The 20,005-nt window shown below is 46.7% G+C and overlaps 1 protein-coding gene across 1 annotated transcript in view; it reads right to left on the bottom strand.

Annotated features, from left to right (window-relative positions):
• The window catches only part of SLC17A9 (solute carrier family 17 member 9), a 30,483-nt gene extending 11,623 nt beyond the window's left edge, over positions 1-18,860 (bottom strand). The window contains exons 1-7 of the mRNA XM_056845380.1: positions 18,712-18,860; positions 10,445-10,642; positions 9,230-9,369; positions 7,743-7,842; positions 5,123-5,253; positions 4,132-4,228; positions 2,675-2,771 (exon numbers count right to left, since the gene is read on the bottom strand). Of these exons, the coding sequence (XP_056701358.1) occupies positions 2,675-2,771; positions 4,132-4,228; positions 5,123-5,253; positions 7,743-7,842; positions 9,230-9,369; positions 10,445-10,642; positions 18,712-18,860 (912 nt within the window). The remainder of the gene's footprint in view (positions 1-2,674; positions 2,772-4,131; positions 4,229-5,122; positions 5,254-7,742; positions 7,843-9,229; positions 9,370-10,444; positions 10,643-18,711) is intronic.
• Positions 18,861-20,005: the final 1,145 nt, after the last annotated feature.

Here is a 20,005-nt window from a genome sequence, read left to right as displayed (position 1 = left end):
CCTAGTTTATTATTAATTATTAATTATTATTTAGTACATTTTTGTCCTGCTCAGTTTCCAAGGAACTCCGGGCAGCGTACATTATTCATTTTATTCTCACAACAACCCTGTGAGGTAGGTTAGGCTAAGAGGGAATGACTGGCCCAAGGTCACCTAGTAAGCTTCTGGAAAGTGTGGCGATTCGAACCTGGGTGTCCAGAATCCCAGTCCACACTGTAACGTATCTCTTTTTTCCTTTTCCAGTCTAAATCTGTATAATTTATAAGTGGCTGAAATCTGTTTTTGTCAGACTAGTGTGTTCTACCACATTTTCTATTTTTCCTAAAATGTCATCTTGTTTTAATAAATACATAATAGCAACTAGAAATGCACCAATAATAGAAGTTCAACACTCCGACCACTATGATGCAACGTGAAAAGTAATAGAAAATACTCTTTTCCCCTTCCTTTCCATTGTGAGTTAAGTAGCATTGTTTTTAATGCCAATGATCAGTAAGGAATGAAATGTAGTTATTACATATTTTGATTGATCTCTTGGATAAATTGACACAGCCATAGCTGTGGAATTTAGTACAATGTCTGAACCAAGTCTTCCCAAGACATGACAGTCCGTTTTTAGTCTGGGGTGTGTGTGTGAGTGCTGTGCTAGACATATCTCTTCAACCCAGTTTCATTCTCAAGGTTTATGGTTTGCAGGGTCTGCATGGTTTGTTTCTGGTTCTGCTTTACTAGTGGTTTAATAATTCTAGGTGACTGTTATAATGCTTTTATTGTTTTAAATGCTTTACTGATATTTATATTGCTTGATGTATGGGTTTTATTGTTGTTACCCGCCCTGAGCCTGGTTTTGGCCAAGGAGGGCAAGATAAAAATTGAATAAAATAAATAAATAAAAATATGTAATGCTGCCTCTTATTTCAATCATAGAATCATAGAGTTGGAAGGGACCACCAGGGTCATCTAGTCCAACCCCCTGCACAATGCAGGAAATTCCGGACTACCTCCCCCACACACCCCCAGTGACCCATACAATATAAACAAGCTATTTGTGATTTGCAATAATACCAATTTTGTTACCTTTTCTTTGACTCAAGGAAGACAGTGAAGCAGACCAAGTCCCAGGGTTGATGGTGGAAAGTCCATTCAAATTGCAGCGGACCTATGGCGACCCCATGGGGTTTTCAAGGCTAGAGATGTTCAGAAATGGTTTGCTATTGCCTGCCTCTGCGTAGCAACCTAGACATCCTTGGTGGTTTCCCATCCAAGAACTAAGCAGGGCTGACCCTACTTAGCCTCTGAGATCTGAGGAAATCAGGACATCACGGGCCATCCTGAGCAAGGTACGCCCCAGTACCAAGTCTCAGAACTGATTTATACAAGATAGGTATCTGTCAAAGGGAGCTTTGACTCTCGAAAGTTTATATCCCGAAAACCTTGTTCGTCTGTGGAGTCCTACTGGACTCCAATCTAGCTGATTGATTCAAGAGTTCACTTGTATTGTGCATGTTTGATCAGTAGGTGGCGCAGTTTTACCACATTCAGCCTTTTCCCCAAAGATTACCTTTTTCCAGCTTTTACCTTCCTAGGTGATCTGCATCGATTAAGCAACTTACAAGGGGTAGAAAAACCTTCTTCTGAAAAACATTAAATGTAACTAATACTTAATCGGCTGCTCTGTCTGGCGGCATCACCAACACTTCCGTGGTGGGCTACGTATTCGATTAAGAAGTGGGTTTGTATAAGCATCCAAGCGTGCGTTGAAACTGACGCAGCCATAAACCAGTGTTGTTTGTATGTATCCAGAACATTTCCTCCTCTTTAAACCCCAGAAATTAAGGCCCAACACCTCAATCAGAGAAATCAGCACACAGAGGAAGCGGTTTTGAAGGCACTCCAACTGTGCTTTTTCCCTTGGAAGGTCTTTTTAGTTTGTGCTTTCTATCACTGTGGGAATATTTGAAATTAGTAAATGAATGAATCAATCAATCAATGAATCAATCAATGAATCAATCATTCTATTCATCACCTATCCTAGCAAGCTTGGCGTAGTGGTTAAGAGCAGTGGACTCTAAACTGGAGAACCGGGTTAAATTCCCCACTCCTCTACATGAGTGGCAGACTCTAATCTGGAGAACCGGGTTGGTTTCCCCACTCCTCCACATGAAGCCTGATGGGTGACCTTGGGCTAGTCACAGTTTTCCTTGAACTCTCTCAGCCCCAGCTACCTCACAAGGCGCCTGTTCTGGGGGAGGAAGGAAGGTGATTGTAAGCTGCTTTGAGATTCCTTAAAGTTTGAGAAAATCAGGGTATAAAAACCAACTTTTCTTCTTCCTCTGCTTGTCAAGGCAGGAATACTTTTTCCCCAAGAGAGGGGAATATTATTTATTTAAGTATTTAGCCTATTTATATGCCACTTTTCTTCTGGAACACAGAGCTCAAAGTGGCTTACAAAACATCAAAGACATGGGTGAGGGGGTTGGTGAAGAAACAGGCAGGATACACAGCGGATGCCTCTTCTCTGCCCAGAAAACCTTTAAAAGGACAGACAGGGCTTCCCGGTTGCTCTCTGGTCTCTAAATATAAGCAGGGAGCCATACTGATGCTTTGGGGACCCCGCTGTGGTTCCTGGGGTTTGTCTTTTACTTCCCTCCTCTCTGAAGCAAAGTGCACTTACTTTCGAATCAGGGAACGTTTCCTTGAAGAAAGTGGGCAGCCAGGAGAGCAGGGTGAAGAAGGTGCTGGCCGCACAGAGCTGAGCTACTATGACAGCCCTGAAGGTACACAATGGGAGAGTGAATCATTACACCGGGCAGGTTAGCAGTGTAAAGCTAGAGGGAAATGACTGATGAGACAAGGGCATATCGTTTATTAACACACTTATATACTGCTTTGCCTTGTAGTTCAAAGCGGCTTACAAATCAGTTAAAAACATTTTCAGTATTAAACCAAATATAAATTAACAACACCCCCCCCCGTTCAGAGAATGCAATATCTGCCCCATAACGTTGGAGCTTTTACTATCACTGGTAGGGTTGCCAGCTCCAGGTTGGGAAATACCTGGAGATTTTGGGGGTGGAGCCTGAGGTGGGTGGGGTTTGGAGAGGGGAGGGACTTCAATGGGGCATATATAATGCCATAGAGTCCACCTTTCAGAGCAGCCATTTTCTCCAAGTGAACTGATCTCTGTCACCTGGAGATCAGCTGTAATAGTGGGAGATCTCCAGCCACCACCTGGAGGTTTGGAAACTGGCACGGGAAAACTTCAGTACAATGATACAAAATATGTGTATTGTGTTTCAAGACATTTCAACAAGTACAATGGACTACAAAAAGTAACAATAAACAATATATATACAAAATATACAAAACACGTTTGGTATATTTTGTATATATATTGTTTATTGTCACTTTTTGTAGTCCATTGTACTTGTTGAAATGTCTTGAAACACAATACACATATTTTGTATCATTGTACTGAAGTTTTCCCGTGCCAGTTTCCAAACCTAACGGTATTAGCACGGAGGTGCCCTCTTTTTTCTTGTTTTGCTAACCACCTGGAGGTTGGCAATCCTAATCCCTGGGAATGATCTCACAGCCCTGTTCCTAGGGTTGCCAACTCCAGGTTGTGAAAATCCTGGAGATTTTGAGGGCAGGGTTTGGGGAGGGGACCTCAGCAGGGTATAATGCCATAGAGTCCACCCTCCCAAGCAGCCATGTTCTTCAGAGGCACTCATCTCTGTAGTCTGGAGATCAGCTGTGATTCTGGGAGCTCTCCAAGCCTCACCTGGAGGTTGGCAGCCCTACCTGGTCAAGTAATGGTGGTGCTTTTCTTGCTGCTGTGCTCTTTGCATCAGGGGCAAGTGCCACTGTTAATGGAACAGTCCCTTGGGAAACAATCTTCTACCTAGTTGTTTGAAGTGTTCTGGAGTCACCATGAGGGCTAGAAACTTACTCTTTAAAAAGAAAAGAAAAGGGTCTCAAGGATTCTGAGACAGCTGTCAGAGCCTTTGAATTTCTCACCACCATCTGCAATCAGTGTTATAAAGAGGCAAAATGCACAAGGCAATGAAAACAGATTTGTTGAAGTCAAGAAATGGGAAAACTGGAGGTGGGCCCATGTCAGCAACTTACCACACAGGGGCCTTTTTAAATAACTGTCTCCAAGGCACTTTGGACTGTTTCGGTAAGGAGAGGCCCTTGGCTAAGTCTTCCAATGGGATGATGAGTTCTGCACACAGGAAACAAAAGAGAGCCAGCGTGGTGTAGTGGTTAAGAGTGGTGGTTTGGAGCAGTGGAGTCTGATCTGGAGAATCGGGTTCGATTCCCCACTCCTCCACATGAGCGGCGGAGGCTAATCTGGTGAACTGGGTTTGTTTCCCCACTCCTCCACATGAAGCCAGCTGGGTGACCTTGGGCTAGTCACAGCTCTCTCAGAGCTCTCTCAGCCCCACCCACCTCACTTGGTGTCTGTTGTAGGGAGGGGAAGGGAAGGCGATTGTAAACTGGTTTGAGTCTCCCTTAAGTGGTCGAAGAAACTATGCGAAGGAGGAAACCATGTGCAAATTTACAATTTGTATTCAGGACGCATTTACCCTAGCATGACGGTCCTTACCGGACACACAAAATACAATTTGTTCTGAAGTGTCACCGGTCAGTTCGAATATTATATCGACCTGAAGAAGCCTTTCAAAACGTGGGTGTATGACTAGCCGCACGTACTCCAGCTGCAAGTATTCTGGACCTTTGCCTTCGGGCATTTTGGGCTATGTTTTCCACCCCTGATTTAACTCTTTCTGCATTGGGTCTTTGATGCCGTTTGAACTTGCGGGTGGGGCATTCTCGTACTTTGAGGTTATTGGCCTCTGTTTCTGCATATATGCAATTGTGCTTCACTGTATATAACTGCACTCCATATGTTGTTGTTTCATTGTATATATATCTGCACTGTCATTTTCCAGTTAGCAGGAAATGAATGTCTAACTATATGCATTTTGGAATTTTACCTTATTATTTTTGAGGCCTTGTGCTGCCATTCTCTTATCTTAATTCTGGCACAGGCAATTGTTTTGCTTGTAATAGTACCTGCAGGTTGGCAACCCTTGGCAGGAAAAGCATGACACACCTTTTTCATGGAAGAGGTATTTGCACATGCAGTAAACCCAGAGCAGCGTGAGCAGGCCTGAGAAGTAGAAGACGCTTTCCCACCCGTACCACTCCAAGAGGACGGATCCTGCTCCACCCATCACCAGTGTCCTGGAAGGAAAGAAAGATTTCAGACTGTGTGCTTATCATTCTGTCATCCAACACAGAACTGGGGAAGAGGCCAGAGAGAGAGACTGACTGGGGAGGGGCATACACGTTCACTCACAATAACGAGACTGAATTATTTGCTCATGTTGGCTTTGTGGGAGGGAAGCACAATTCAAGTTCGTTTTACTGTGACTTTGTGTGGTTGTACACCACCTTAAGCACACAGTGCAGAGGAAAGAAAGAATGAATGAAATCAGTTTGGGCTTGGGTTTCCCCTCCACCCCCCCAATGTGTGTGTGTGTAAAGTGCCGTCAAGTCGCAGCCGACTAATGGCGACCCCTTTTTGCGGTTTTCACGGCAAGAGACTAACAGAGGTGGTTTGCCAGTGCCTTCCTCTGCACAGCACCCCTGGTCTTCCTTGGTGGTCTCCCATCCAAATACTAACCAGGGCTGACCCTGCTTAGCTTCTGAGATCTGACGAGATCAGGCTAGCCTGGGCCATCCAGGTCAGGGCTCTCCCCCCCCCCCCCAATACGAGGAGTAAATGTAAGGTTGTCAACGTCCAGATGGGGCTGGGGGCTTCCCAGAATTATTGAAGGGCTGCCATATAGAGGAGGGTGCCGAGTTGTTCTCTGTTGCCCCGGAAGGTTGGACCAGAACCAAAGGGTTGAAATTAAATCAGAAGAGTTTCCATCTAGACACTAGCAAGAATTTTCCAATAGTTAGAGCAGTTCCTCAGTGGAACAGGCTTCCTCGGGAGGTGGGTGAGCTCTCCTTCCCTGGAGGTTTTTAAGAAGAGGCTAGATGGCCATCTGTCAGCAATGCTGATTCTATGACCTTAAGCAGATCATGAGAGGGAGGGCATCTTGGCCATCTTCTGGGTATGGAGTAGGGGTCACTGTGGGTGTGGGGGTAGTTGTGAATTTCCTGCATTGTGCAGGAGGTTGGACTAGATGACCCCGGAGGTCCCTTCCAACTCTATGATTCTATGATTCTATAATTGACCTGAGTCAGGTGGAGCCTAAAGAGGACTGGGTTGGGGTATATTGCCATACAGTCTACCCTCCAAAGCTGCCGTTTCCTCCCAGGGAACTAATCTCTGCCACCTGGAGATCAGTTGTAATCTCAGGAGATCTCCAGCCATCACCTGGAGTTTGCCCACCTTATCTTTAACGTATTATTTTATTTTTATTAAAAGGTTTAGAATGCAGGCCCAGGGAGCCAAACATCAAAGAGTGTCATCAATCGCTAAAACTACTCCTGTACTGGCCACTGTTAGAGTCCCACCCCCTCAATTAGCTTGGCCTGCAGCAGAAGAGATAAGGTTGCCAACCTCCAGGTGCTAGCTGGGGATCTCCTGTTATTACAACTGATCTCCAGCCGATAGAGATCAGTTCACCTGGAGAAAATGGCCCCTTTGGCCATTGGACTCTATGGCGTTGAAGTCCCTCCCCTCCCTAAACCCCACCCTCCTCAGGCTCCGCCCCAAAAACCTCCCGCCGGTGGTGAAGAGGGACCTGGCAACCCTAAGAAGAGAGAAGGCTTGAACGTGAACTGAGCAAACTGCTAATTTCTTTGCAGGCCCAAGCAAGAAATAAAGCATCAACAATATTAGCACCAGGAGCCATTGAAGAGTATATATGGAAGAAGCAGACCTGCGCCTCTTTAAGTTAACATGTTGAACGTTCTCTTTTCTTTGTGTTAGCGGGTACCATTTGTTAGGATTTACCTTTGTTCTGAGTGCCCTTTCCTGTCTCTGTAAATGTTGCTGTGCTCATAGCACATTATCCAGTCATACCAGTGGTTATAAAGTTGTTCTGTTTATGATTAGTAGAAAAAGAGCACGAGTCCGGTAGCGCCTTAAAGACTGACACAAATTTCCGGCAGGGTTATGAGCTTTCGTGAGCCACATCTCACTTCTTCAGATACAGCTAGGTCATTTATGATGTTTACCTTGAAAACTATCCTACCTTGAACCTTTTCTTTTTGAAGTAGTTTCATAACTGATTGTCAAGCCACAAGGGTGCTGTCATTGATCGGCGTGAATCCCCCCCCCCACAATCTTCCAAATTGGAAAAGATGATTCAGGAGAGGGATTTATTTTGTCTACTGGGGCACATCACAACCCTCCCCATGGGCTTGCCAACCTCTAGGTACTAGCTAGAGATCTCCTGCTATTACAACTGATCTCAAGCAGACAGAGATCAGTTCACCTAGAGATTAGCAACCATACTAAGGGGATAGGGCTAAGCCCCTTCTCTCTGGGCACCATCCAAATAAAGGTCCACACGCTTGAGATGCACAGAATTTCAAAACATACCTCTCCACCTGATCCTAGGGCATCCCTGGGGAAAAGGTGTGGTTAGGCCCAAAGAAAACCAATAATTATTCCTATTAACTGGGTCAAGGGCAGCCTCAGAAAGAAAACACAGCTCAAGTAGAATTAGTCCCATATATCTTTACAGTCATGCTATATGCTCGAAGAAACTTACCCAACTTGAGATCCTGTTCCCACTGTGCTATAGGTGAACGCTCTTTCACTTTCCCGCACCTTCTGGGAAAACAAGCTGGCTAGGGCAGGAAAGAAAACCCCTAATAAAAAAAGGAGAAAAAATCTGCAAGGGATTGCGGGTAGGGACTTCAAGCATCATACAACGCTTTTCGGTCGTAGGATCTCTCTTAAGGCTTCCCTCAGAGGCAAACGGACATTTCAGTGCAATCCTATGCAGAGTTTCTCCAGTCTAAGCCCATAGTCTGCATAGGACTGCATTACCGTACTGATTTTCTACAGAAGTTGTACTGTTTGTGAACATTCTTGTGCTGACAACATTCCCTGTAACATCTGCAATTATTGTGAACATACTGTTTCTTTTGGTTTTAATGGCTTATTTGTGGCAATTTGTTGTTTTAGTATGTTTTTGATTGCACTGTAAAAAAACATTCATTTTGCTTTTCATGGGAAGCCACTTGGCAAATTCATTTTGAAAAAATGGAGCAAAAAGCAATTTCAGTATATAAACAAAGTCAGTGAGAGGCATTGGGTTGTTCTTTCTGCTAGGGAAGATGGCCAAATGTGCTCTAACTCCAATCATTTCACCTTCATTGGTCATAACACAGTCAGGAAACGTATAGACTGATTTTATTATTGTTGAATGCTACAAGATCAGTTTGGAAAAAAGGTTTGAGAGCGCACAAAAAATTGGCACATGGCTGCATTGATACACACACCAATTGAATGGGTGTGTGCAAATCAATTGGTATCATAACATGATCAATGGTTGATCTTCGTTCTGAATTTTTAGACATTGGCTGCGTTGGGAAGAGCCCCACCCGAAACCCCCTGGCATCTCCTTCACCCTGTCGTTGGCACCCAAGAGTTCTTCTCCACCATCAATGTACCAGCCTCCTGTCCCCATCCCTTGGGAGTCAAGAACATAAGAGAGGCCATGCTGGATCAGACCAAGGTCCATCAAATCCAGCAGTGGCCAACCAAGTGCCTCTAGAAGGCCCACAAACAAGACAACTGCAGCAGCATTGCCCTGCCTGTGTTCTACCCAATATAATAGGCCTGCTCCTCTGATACTAGAGAGAATAGATGTGCATCATGACTAGTATCCATTTTGACTAGTAGCCATGGTTAGCCCTCTCCTCCATGAACATGTCCACTCCCCTCTTAAAGCCTTCCAAGGTGGCAGCCATCACCACATCCTGGGGCAGGGAGTTCCATAATTTAACTATGAGTTGTGTGAAGAAATACTTCCTTTGATCTGTTTTGAATCTTTCACCCTCCAGCTTCAGTAGACGACCCCGCATTCTAATATTATGAGAGAGGGAGAAAAGCTTCTCCCTGTACACTCTCTCCATACCATGCAAAAATTTATAGACCTCTATCATGTCTCTCCTTGACCGCCTTCTTTCCAAGCTAAACAGCCCTAAGCATTTAGCCCTAAGAGTCAAAACTGTAAGCAGATTTGCTTACCTTGCAAGAGCCCCACGAGGAACCGGGAGATGGTCATAAGAATGAGGTGGGTGGAGCTGAGATAGATGAGCAGAGGGGTGAGGGCTGTAATGGATCCCCAGGCAGTCGCAGAGAGGAGAAGGACTTTCTCTCCTCCTATCCTAGAAGACAGAAGAGAATCAGGGTCCACCCACAAAGGGGGGCTTCCCACTCATCTGAGTCGGTTCTGGATGCAGGAAGCAGTTCCTCAAAAACAAAAAGAGCATTAGATGTGGCTTGAATTTTTCCTCCAAGTGGACAATGGGCAAGCATAGGCTGGGGTTTTCTCATGTGAACCTTGGGAGCCATGTTATGTCCTAAGACATCCTGCATATATGTCACAACAATCAGCATTATGTTTTTAGAAGAAGAGGAAGAGGAGTTGGTTTTTATATGCCGACTTTCTCTACCACTTAAGGAAGAATCAAACCGGCTTACAATCGCCTTCCTTTCCTCTCCCCACAACTGTGGGGTAGGTGGGGCTGAGAGAGCTCTAAGAAAGCTGTGACTAGCTCAAGATCACCCAGCTAGCTTTATGTGGAGGAGTGGGGAAACCAATCCAGTTCACCAGATTAGCCTCCGCCGCTCATGCGGAGGAGTAGGGAATCAAATCCGGTTCTCCAAATCAGAGTCCACCACTCCAAACCACGGCTCTTAACCTCTGCACTACGCTTGACCACTACACCAGCATAAGGACATAAGAAAAGCAATACTGGATCAGACCAAGGTCCATCAAGTCCAGCAGTCTGTTCACACAGTGGTCAATCAGGTGCCTCTAGGAAGCCACAAACAAGCACCGTCCTGCCTGTATTTCACAGCACCTAATATATTTGGCATGCTCCTCTGATCCTGGAGAGAATAGGTATGCATCATGACTAGTATCCATTTTAACTAGTATCCATAAATACCCCTCTCCTCCATGAACATGTCCACTCCCCTCATAAATCCTTCCAAATTGGCAGCCATCACCATATCCTGGGGCAGGGAGTTCCACAATTTAACTATGCGTTCTCCTCCTCTTCTTCTAAAAAATTATATCCTGCTGTTCTCCCCGATTGGGACCCAAAGCAAGGTTTTCACACTATCAATACTGCAAATAATTAACTAAATACTTTCGCAGTCTGGGTGGTGAAATTGAAAATACTGATTTCAGCACCAAGGTGGTGATGGCGTTTGGCAATGCTGTGGTGTTCATACCGGTCGCTCAGGTGCCCTCCGACGACCTGGGTTAAACAGTAGCCCCAGAAAAAGCTGCTGAGAACCAGGCCCGACTGTTTCTTGTCCCAGTCAAAGTGAGTGCTCATGGCAACCACGCAGATGGGCATAGCAACCCTCGCACAGTACAGCAAGCAGGTGCCAAGCAGCAGCATCACAGTCCAGATTCGAGACTCGGGCCTGCAAGAAAAGTCAAGAAAAGAATAAAAATGTAAAAAATTAAAAATAAAGGCATTAGAAATTGGGCAAGTCTTCCAGATTCCTGTGTGGGAGGGGCCGTGGCTCAGTGGCAGAGGCTCTGCTTGGCATGCAGAAGATCCCAGGTTCAATCCCCGGCATCTCCAGTTAAAGGGACTAGGCGAGTAGGGGGTGTGAAAGACCTCTGCCTGAGACCTTGGAGAGCTGCTGCCGGTCTGAGTAGACAATACTGACTCTGATGGACCAAGGATCTGATTCAGTATAAGGCAGCTTCATGTGTTTCTGTGTGTATAAAGTACCTTCAAGTCACAGCCGACTTATGGCGTCCCCCTGGGGCTTTCAAAGCAGACATGGTCAGAGGTGGTTTGCATTCAGAGGTACCATATGGTCCCATCATGTAGGGTTGCCAGATCCCTCTCCACCACCAGCGGGAGGTTTTGGGGGTAGAGCCTGAGGAGGGCAGGGTTTGGTGAGGGGAGGGCCTTCAATGCCATAGAGTCCAATTGCCAAAGCGGCCATTTTCTCCAGGTGAACTGATCTCTATTGGCTGGAGATCAGTTGTAATAGCAGGAGATCTCCAACAGCCTCAGCTCAGGTCTTGCAAATTGAGGGCCATGGCTTCCTTTATAGAGTCAATCCATCCCTTGTTGGGTCTTCCTCTTTTCCTGCTGCCCTCAACTTTTCCAAGCATGGCTGTCTTTCCCAGTGACTCTTTTGTCTTCTCATAATGTGGCCAAAGTACGACAGCCTCAGTTTAGTCAGTTTAGCTTCTAGGGTCAGTCCAGGCTTGAATTGATCTGTAACCCACTGATTTGTTGTTGTTGTTTGGCAGTCCACGGTATCCGTATAATATTGGGGGGGTGTCATTTTGTACTTTTGCCCCCCTTCAAAAAAAAAAAGTGGGCAAGCCAGCGTTAGTATCATTCAGTGCCAAATGGAAGATTGCGGCTGGCTTGCTTAAGGCCCCCTGGCGGAGTTGATGGCAGAGTTGAGATTCGAACCCTTTTTAGTCCACAAATCAGTTGTGCCTTTGGAGTATGCGCCTATTGCATCTCCCTGCCATCCTTCATGCTTGTTACACCCAATCTGATTCACATCACACAACTGCAGGCAACGCAGGCTAGGCAGGTTTCCTTCGGGGCCTCACCGTGCCCGACTGGCTTCCACCTTCCAGTGCCCTATCAATGTCAGAGCCAGACGATCTCCCTGCGTTGTCACGGGCCTTCAAAGATCTGCCACTCTCCTGTCATTCTAAACCGAGCTGACGCGTTTGCCCCCGCAGTGAAGGAACCAGCAACACTGACGATAACTTGGCATGACTCGGAAGGCTTCGCTCCGGGCGAAGGGAGAAAACTCTCTCTCGTGCCACCTGTAAACATGGTTATTGGCAACCGAAGCCCTCTCCAAACTAGGTTCCCCAGCTTCCAGGAGAGGCTTGGCCATCTCCCAGATTTACAACTGATCTCTATACTATAGAGATCAGTTCTGCTGGAGAAAATGGCTGCTTTGGAAGGTGGACTCTAGGGCGTTATACCCCACTGAGGTCCCTCCCCTCTGTTACCCTGCCCTCCCCAGACTCCAGCCCCAAACCTTCAGGAATTTCCCACTTTGGAGTTGTCAATCCTATCTCCAGCAGCAGAAGCAGAACAAAATTGTTCCATTGCTTTAAGTGAAATTAATGTGGAATGGAAAGTCCATTCAGCTAAGAGAAATTTGCAAAAAAATGGGTATTTTTTTGGGTAGCATCGGAGGGTTGACTTTATGACATCCCATCCCTGCTCAATAGGGTTGCCAGGTCCTTCTTCATCACCGGCGGGAGGTTTTTAGGGCAGAGCCTGAGGAAGGCGGGGTTTGGGGAGAGGAGGGACTTCAATGCTATAGAGTCCAGTTACCAAAGCGGCCATTTTCTCCAGGTGAACTGATCTCTATCGGCTGGAGACCAGTTGTAATAGCGGGGGATTTCCAGCTAGTCCCTGGAGACTGGCAACTGTACTGCTCAACTCCCTCCCCTTGATCCTCCCCAGGCTCCACCCCCAAATCTCCAGGAATTTCCTAACCCAGAGTTAGCAACCATAGAAAGGGGGGCATTGGTGGTCTAAAGACAAAACACACTGGCATTCCATTCATTTATTCAAGATCGCTGGCTACGCGGGATCCCTGAACACATTCTTCCACGTGGCTCGTGGTTCTATCCGCCTGCCTGAACACAACGGCACACAAACATATGTTAACAATTAACCAGCCACATGGAGACAAAATCTTTTCCCCCCCCGAAGGATTATTTGCCAAGTCTTGGTCATGCGCTCAGAGCTTATGCATCATGCCTTTGAAATCTGTTATCCAAGTGCCCTTCATGGACAGTCTAAAAGAGTCACAGGACAGCGGTGCAATGGATTCTGTATGGTTCGAGCCTCCCCCTGGCCCCCGGAGTGCTGATCTCAGCTGTCCCAGGAACGGACAAGCCAGAAGGGCATTGACCTGTTTATTTAGGCTGGTAGCTTCTTTGACAAACAGGCCACGCTACCCAAACCTTAAGGCAGGGGTGTCAAACGTAAGGCCCAGGTAGGGTTGCCAATCACCAGGTACTAGCTGGAGATCTCCTGCTATTACACCTGATCTCCAGCCAATAGAGATCAGTTCAGCTGGAGGAAAATGGCCACTTTGGCCATTGGACCCTGTGGCATTGAAGTCCCTCCCCTCCCCAAACCCCACCCTCCGCAGGCTCCGCCCAAAAAAACTCCCACCAGTTGTGAAGAGGGACCTGGCAACCCTAGGCCAGGGGGCCGGATCTGACCTAGGGTTGCCAGCTCTGGGCTGGGAAATACCTGGAGATTTTTGGGGCGGAGCCTGAGGAGGGCAAGGTTTGGGGAGGGGAGGGACTTCAATGCCATAGAGTCCAATTGCCAAAGCAGCCATTTTCTTAGGATGGCCAGGTCCCTCTTTGCCACTGGAGGGAGGTTTTAGGGGTTTGGGGAGGGACTTAAGAGTTCAATTGCCAAAGCGGCCATTTTCTCCAGGTGAACTGATCTGTATCGGCTGGAGATCAGTTGTAATAGCGGGAGATCTCCAGCTACTACCTGGAGGTTGGCAACCCTACATTTTCTCCAGGTGAACTGATCGCTGTTGGCTGGCGATCAGATGTTATAGCGGGAGATCTCCAGCTACTACCTGGAGGTTGGCAACTCTAATCTGACCCCTTGAGAGTTCTTATCTGGCCCACAAGCCGGCCGAGGCAGCCATACATACACACACACACACACTCCCGAGGTGTCAATTACCAAAGACTGTTAAATAAAATACTGTAAGAGTGTTTTAAGCATGTTTGTATTTTAAGTAAAAAATAAAGTAAAAAAATAATATCATTAATTGGCTTTGTCTGTGTCTTCTATAAAGTTTGTATCCCCAGTATCTGGCATTAAATTTGATGGTACACATGCCAACCTCCAGGTACTAGAATTTACATTAGCTGCCTATCGCTTGGCCCTTTATCTCCAAGGGCCTGGTGCTAAGGTTGCTTCTTCCTTACACACTCCAGGACAGTAACTGCTTGTGCACGCAGGATCCTCCTCCTCCACCCGACGCTGTGAACTCTTTTTCCCCTTGTCACCTTTCCGATATCTGACTCAGACATCTCGCATGTGACCTAATTTTGTTTAACGGCACAGTAAAGCTGGGAAACTGGTCTCCTGCATCCTGTGTTTTTAAACCCTCTTTAATACAATGAAGCCTACTGATACATCTGAGTTTGGTAGTCATGCACTGGCATCTTCCTGTGAAGTTCTTTTTTCCCCCCGAGAATCGTAACTTTCAGGTCAGCAAGATACCCATTTCAGAGGGAAGCCGTGTTGGTCTGCAGAAGAACACCTAGATTCGAGTCCAGTAGCTAGGGTTGCCAACTTCCAGGTACTAGCTGGAGATCTCCTGCTGTTATAACTGATCTCCAGCCAATAGAGATCAGTTCACGTGGAGAAAATGGCTGCTTAGGCAATTGGACTCTATGGCATTGAAGTCCCTCCCCTCCTCAAGCCCCACCCTCCTCAGGCTCTGCCCCAAGAACCTCCAACCAGTGGCGAAAAGGGACCTGGCAACCCTACCAATAGCACCTTAGAGACCAATAAGATTTTTGGGGTAGGAGCTTTCAAGAGTCAAAGCTCCCTTCGTCAGATACGAGTTGGAATGGAGCTCTCTAAGTCTTTCTATCCCATGCAATTCTGACTGGGCTATAAGGACTCAGAGATCTCCATTCCAATTCGTATCTGATGAAGAGAGTTTTGACTCTCAAAAGCCCACACCCCAAAAATCTTGCTGGTCTCTAAGGGGCTCCTGGACTCGAATCTAGCAAGGCACCAGTAAATCTAAATGATCTTCCACAACATTCTGAATTAAGGCAAATTTGAGACCACGTCTTCTTTTGTACAAAGAGTGAGCTAACTGTGCAGTGTAGAAAGCATAAGGTATGTGTTGAAAATTGTGATTGCGTAGATCACTTCTGAGGCGAATGAGTTCTCTGACGGCTGACCTCAGGTTCTGAGTCTTGCCTAAGTGGATAGGGGGACCAAAATGGCATCTGGGTTTGAGACCCCTCACCTATTGTAATGGGTAGGTCACCCAGCAGGCATCATGTGGAGGAGTGGGGAATCGAACCCGGTTCTCCAGACTGGAGTCCGCCACTCTTAACCACTACACCATGCTGGCCCCTGGATGGAAGACAACCAAGGAAATTAGGGTTGCTACACAGAAACAGATAATGGCAAACCACCTCTGTTGGCCTCTTGCCTTGAAACTCCCATGGGGGTCGCCAGGAGTCAGCTGAGACCTGACCACACTTCAGTTTGGATACATGAAGAAGAAGAGTTGGTTTTTATATGCCGACTTTCTCTACCACTTAAGGGAGACTCAAACTGGCTTACAATCACCTTCCCTTCCCCTCCCCACAACAGACACCCGGTGAGATAGATGGGGCAGAGAGAGTGTGACTAGCCCAAGGTCACCCAGCTGGCTTCGTGTGTACGAGTGGGGAAACAAATCCAGTTCACCAGATCAGATTCCACTGCTCCAAACTATCGCTCTTAACCACTACACCACACAATCATGCCTTCATAGAAAATGTACGCAAGCATGGTCCATCTACTTCCTACCCACCATGGACAGAACGGTCCATATGGAACAGTCCCACTCAAAATGCCGAACGTGCAACAACCTTAGACTAGCCTTGCTGTGTGCATGTGTGTGGGGAGAAGTGACTCATGAAAGGTGCGTTTAAATCTAAGAGAAGGCAGGCTGAAGGAAACAGAAACAAAAGAGGACGCTGGATGGTAGGGGAGGACAATTATTTAAAAACAATTTATTTAAAATTTATTTAATAACATGCCTCTGCATCAGACTTGCAAGCTACCCCCATTTTGAAGGCACTTCAAATGTTTATCAAATGTTAGCTTATCACAGTCAAAGAATAGGGTTGCCAACTCCAGGTGGGGAGATTCCTGGGATTTGGGGGTGGAGCCTGAGGAGGGCGAGGTTTGGGGAGGGGAGGGACTTCAGCGCCATAGAGTCCAATGGCCAAAGTGGCCATTTTCTCCAGGGGAACTGATCTCGGTCGCCTGGAGATCAGTGGTAATAGTGGGAGATGTCCAGCCACCACCTGCAGGTTGGCAGCCCTAGGGAGGGATGGACCTCAGTCGGGTATGATACCATAGAGTTCACCCTCCAAAGCATCCATTTTCTCCAGGGGAGCTGATCTCTGTAGTCTGGAGATCAGTTGTAACTCTGGGAGATCTCCAGGCTCCACCTGAATGTTGGCAACCCTACCAAAGAACTACCACATGGGGGGGGGGTATTTGCAGTAAAAGCCCAGTCAAAAATCCAATGAAGCAGAGGAACCGAGAAAGCACTTTTCACTACACAAACTGGTACCGAGATCAAAACGCCTGAGCATTTTCATATGACATACAAAGAACATTTAACACAATCACCACTTCGGCACTGACTGCCAATAAATAAATAAAAATTGCTAGTGCAATCTTTCCAAATGTGACTGCATTAACTGAACTCTCCAGAAAGGTAACGACACCATTGAGTAGATCTAAGCCCCATACAGTGTGATCCTTTGCTGAGTTCCCCCAGTCTAAGCCCACTGAAATCAGTGGGTTTAGACTGGAGTACATCTGCATAGAATTGCACTGATAATCTGCTTTGAGCTGGCTGAGAGTATGAGTCGTGAATTAAAGTCCCCAGTTCAATTTTCAGTCACTGGGTGGCAGTATTCAAGCAACTAATAGTGCAATCCTAAACAATACTATCACCCTTTAAAAACCATTGGCTTGGGTGGACCTAGAAGAGTGTAATTCTGTTCAGGATTGAGCTGCATGAGTGAAACTAGGAAACTGGGATTGATTGGCAAATTCATATCCTTTTCATTTAGAGTTTCGTCAATACCGGAGATTTCTTTATGGGTGTTAAAATTAACACAATAAAATTACGAGCATTGTGGTCCCACAATGAATGATCACAATTCTCATCTAGCATACATTTGAGCTTTGAATAGATATGTCCCAGGCTGGACTCTGCATTTTGTGGCTTTTTTTGCCCAACGGGTTTGCATTAAATATCACACACGCTGAGGACCTATACAGTTTTATTCCGTCCTTCCTCCAAAGAGTTCAAGGCAACGTTAACTGGCCTTCCCCCCACTATTCTGTCCTCACAACTCTGTGAGGTGGGTTGAAAGATTGTGTGACTGGCCCATTTTGTGTATCTGATAAAGTGAGCTCGAGTCCAGGAAAACCTATGCTAGCTATACTTGTTAAATCTTGAAGATTCCACAAGAATTCTGTTATGTGGACCCTATGGACCAATGACTACAGCGGGATCGTACAACTTTAAGGCTGACAACGAAGAAATGGAAATTGTTCAATATTTTCTGTTCCTTGGCTCCTTCATCAACCAAAAGGGAGAATGCAACCAAGAAATCAAAAAGCGATTGAGACTGGGAAGGGCAGCCATGAAGGAGCTAGAAAAGATTCTGAAGTGTAAGGATGTGCCACTGGCCACCAAGATCAAGTTAATTCATGCCATAGTATTCCCCAGTACTATGTACTTCATTGAACAATGAAGGAATTTGACAGGAAGAAAGCTGATTCCTTTGAAATGTGTTGTTGGAGGAGACTGTTATGGATACCCTAGACCACCAAAGAAACAAATAACTGGGTTTTAGATCGAATCAAGCCTGAACTGACCCTAGAAGCTAAAATGATTAAACTGAGGCTGTCATACTTTGGTCACATTATGAGAAGACAAGAGTAGAAAAGACACTCATGCTAGGAAAAGTTGAAGGCAGCAGGAAAAGAGGAAGACCCAACAAGAGATGGATTGATTCTATAAGCGGGAGCCACAGCCCTCAAGTTGGCAAGACCTGAGCAAGGCTGTTAAAGATAGGACGTTTTGGAGGACATTGATTCATGGGGTCGCCATGAGTCGGAGGCGACTTGACGGCACTTAACACACACACACACACATGGCTGCACACTGTATTTCCTGGCTTCACACCAATGTTCGTCATTCATCTAATCTCCAGTCATGCAACAAAGGGCAGTCAATCACACTTGAGACTTGAGGAAATGTGGGTGGGGGGGAGCTGGAAAATTTAGTTCCATCAAGTGGGAGAGCCAGCACAAGAAAATGCATTTGCATATAGGAAAAAAACCTAGCCTTCCAACCCAACTTTTTAAAGAGCTACCCATTCATTCTAATTGGAATTCCGGCTTTGACGCTGCCTTGAACCATAAGGAAAGAGACACTGTCCTTCAGTGTTACTCCTCTGAAGATGCCTGCCACAGCTGCTGGCGAAACTGTCAGGAAAGAAAACACCAAGACCACGGTCACAGAGTCCGGATAACCTACAAGAACCAATGAACTCTGACCGTGAAAGCCTTCGACAATATAAAGAACACAACGCTTGCCCCAGGCATGCTCAAAGAATCTCCTCCCGCTGAGGCAGGGTGCAAAGTCTTAAAAAGGTAAAGGTAGTCCCCTGTGCAAGCACTGAGTCTTACCTGGACCAAAAAGCATCCAGGGATCCATCTTTCTTCGTGCCTTTGTCGTGGTGGTGAAGGTGATGGGCACATCTCGTGGGCTGCTGCTGGTGGTGAGAGAGATCTCTTCCGTACGCCTGCACTCCGCTTTCGCCCAGGCTCAAGGCCATCCAACTTGGAAACTCTCCCCCTTTCCCCGCCCAGTGCCAGCAATGCCCAGCAAAGCACCCCCTTGCCTCGCTAGCCCTGAATCGACCAGGGTGGCAGAGCCAGGGGAGAACTGGGTGAAATGTTCCACTCTGTTCTTGACCCACTCTGCCAAGGATGCTCGTGGGGAGGGGAACCAACCCTAAGAGGCCAAGCTCGACTGATTCACTAGCACGGCCCAAGCCCCGAGGAATCCGACCTGGCGAGTAATTTGAGCTGGGAGAGGAGTTTCCCCTTTTTGCGAGACACCCAAGTCCACGTGTCACTTTTCGCAGCGTCTCTTCCTGTCCGGGGCTTTTTTTTTCCAGGAAGCCTGGCGGCCACGCCGGCAAGGGGCGCTTAGGGGGGTTTAGCCAGAGGGCGCGTCTCCAAGGGGATCGCGCGCACAGAAGAGCTTGCTGGAGAGGAGAGATCCACTGGATCCCCAGGCCGCTGGGGAAGAGAAGAGAACGACGCGGGGGGGGGGGGGGATACCGAGCCAAGCAAACTCGCCCGCCCCGATCTCCGAGAGTACGTTTCCTAACAGCCTGCGAGGCGAGGCGTGCTTACACGGGAGTAAGGCCCAGGGTGCAATTCAAATTACTTTCCCAGGTAATTCACAGTGGGTAGCCGTGTTGGTCTGTCTGCAGTAGTAGAAAAGGGCAAGAGTCCAGGAGCACCTTCAAGACTCACAAGTATTTTCTGTGGGTAGCCGTGTTAGTCTGTTTGTAGTAGTCAAAAAGGGCAATATTCAAAAACCAGTGGGTGAACATTTCAACCTTCCAGGACATTCTGTTGCAGATTTAAGAGTAGCAGTTCTCTTACAAAGGAATTTCAAAGGGAGATTGGAAAGAGAAACTGCTGAATTACAGTTGATATTCAAACTAAAGTCAATGCATTTACCTGGGCTGAATGAAGACCTTGCATTCATGGCCCATTACCAATGCTGATTTCTCCACACCCATCTCTCCCCTGGACATCACAGACTCTTTTGCATATCACACCTAATCCAATCAAGCCTGCTATTCACATTTACACACTGTTCCTCTACTTAAAGACCGATGGATTCACATTCTAGCTGTATCTGAAGAAGTGAGCTGTGGCTCACGAAAGCTCATACCCTACCAGA

The sequence above is a fragment of the Euleptes europaea genome, chromosome 2 (genome assembly GCF_029931775.1).
Source record: "Euleptes europaea isolate rEulEur1 chromosome 2, rEulEur1.hap1, whole genome shotgun sequence".
Classification (NCBI taxonomy): Eukaryota; Metazoa; Chordata; class Lepidosauria; order Squamata; family Sphaerodactylidae; genus Euleptes; species Euleptes europaea.
This window is presented reverse-complemented; position numbering and strand designations above follow the sequence as displayed.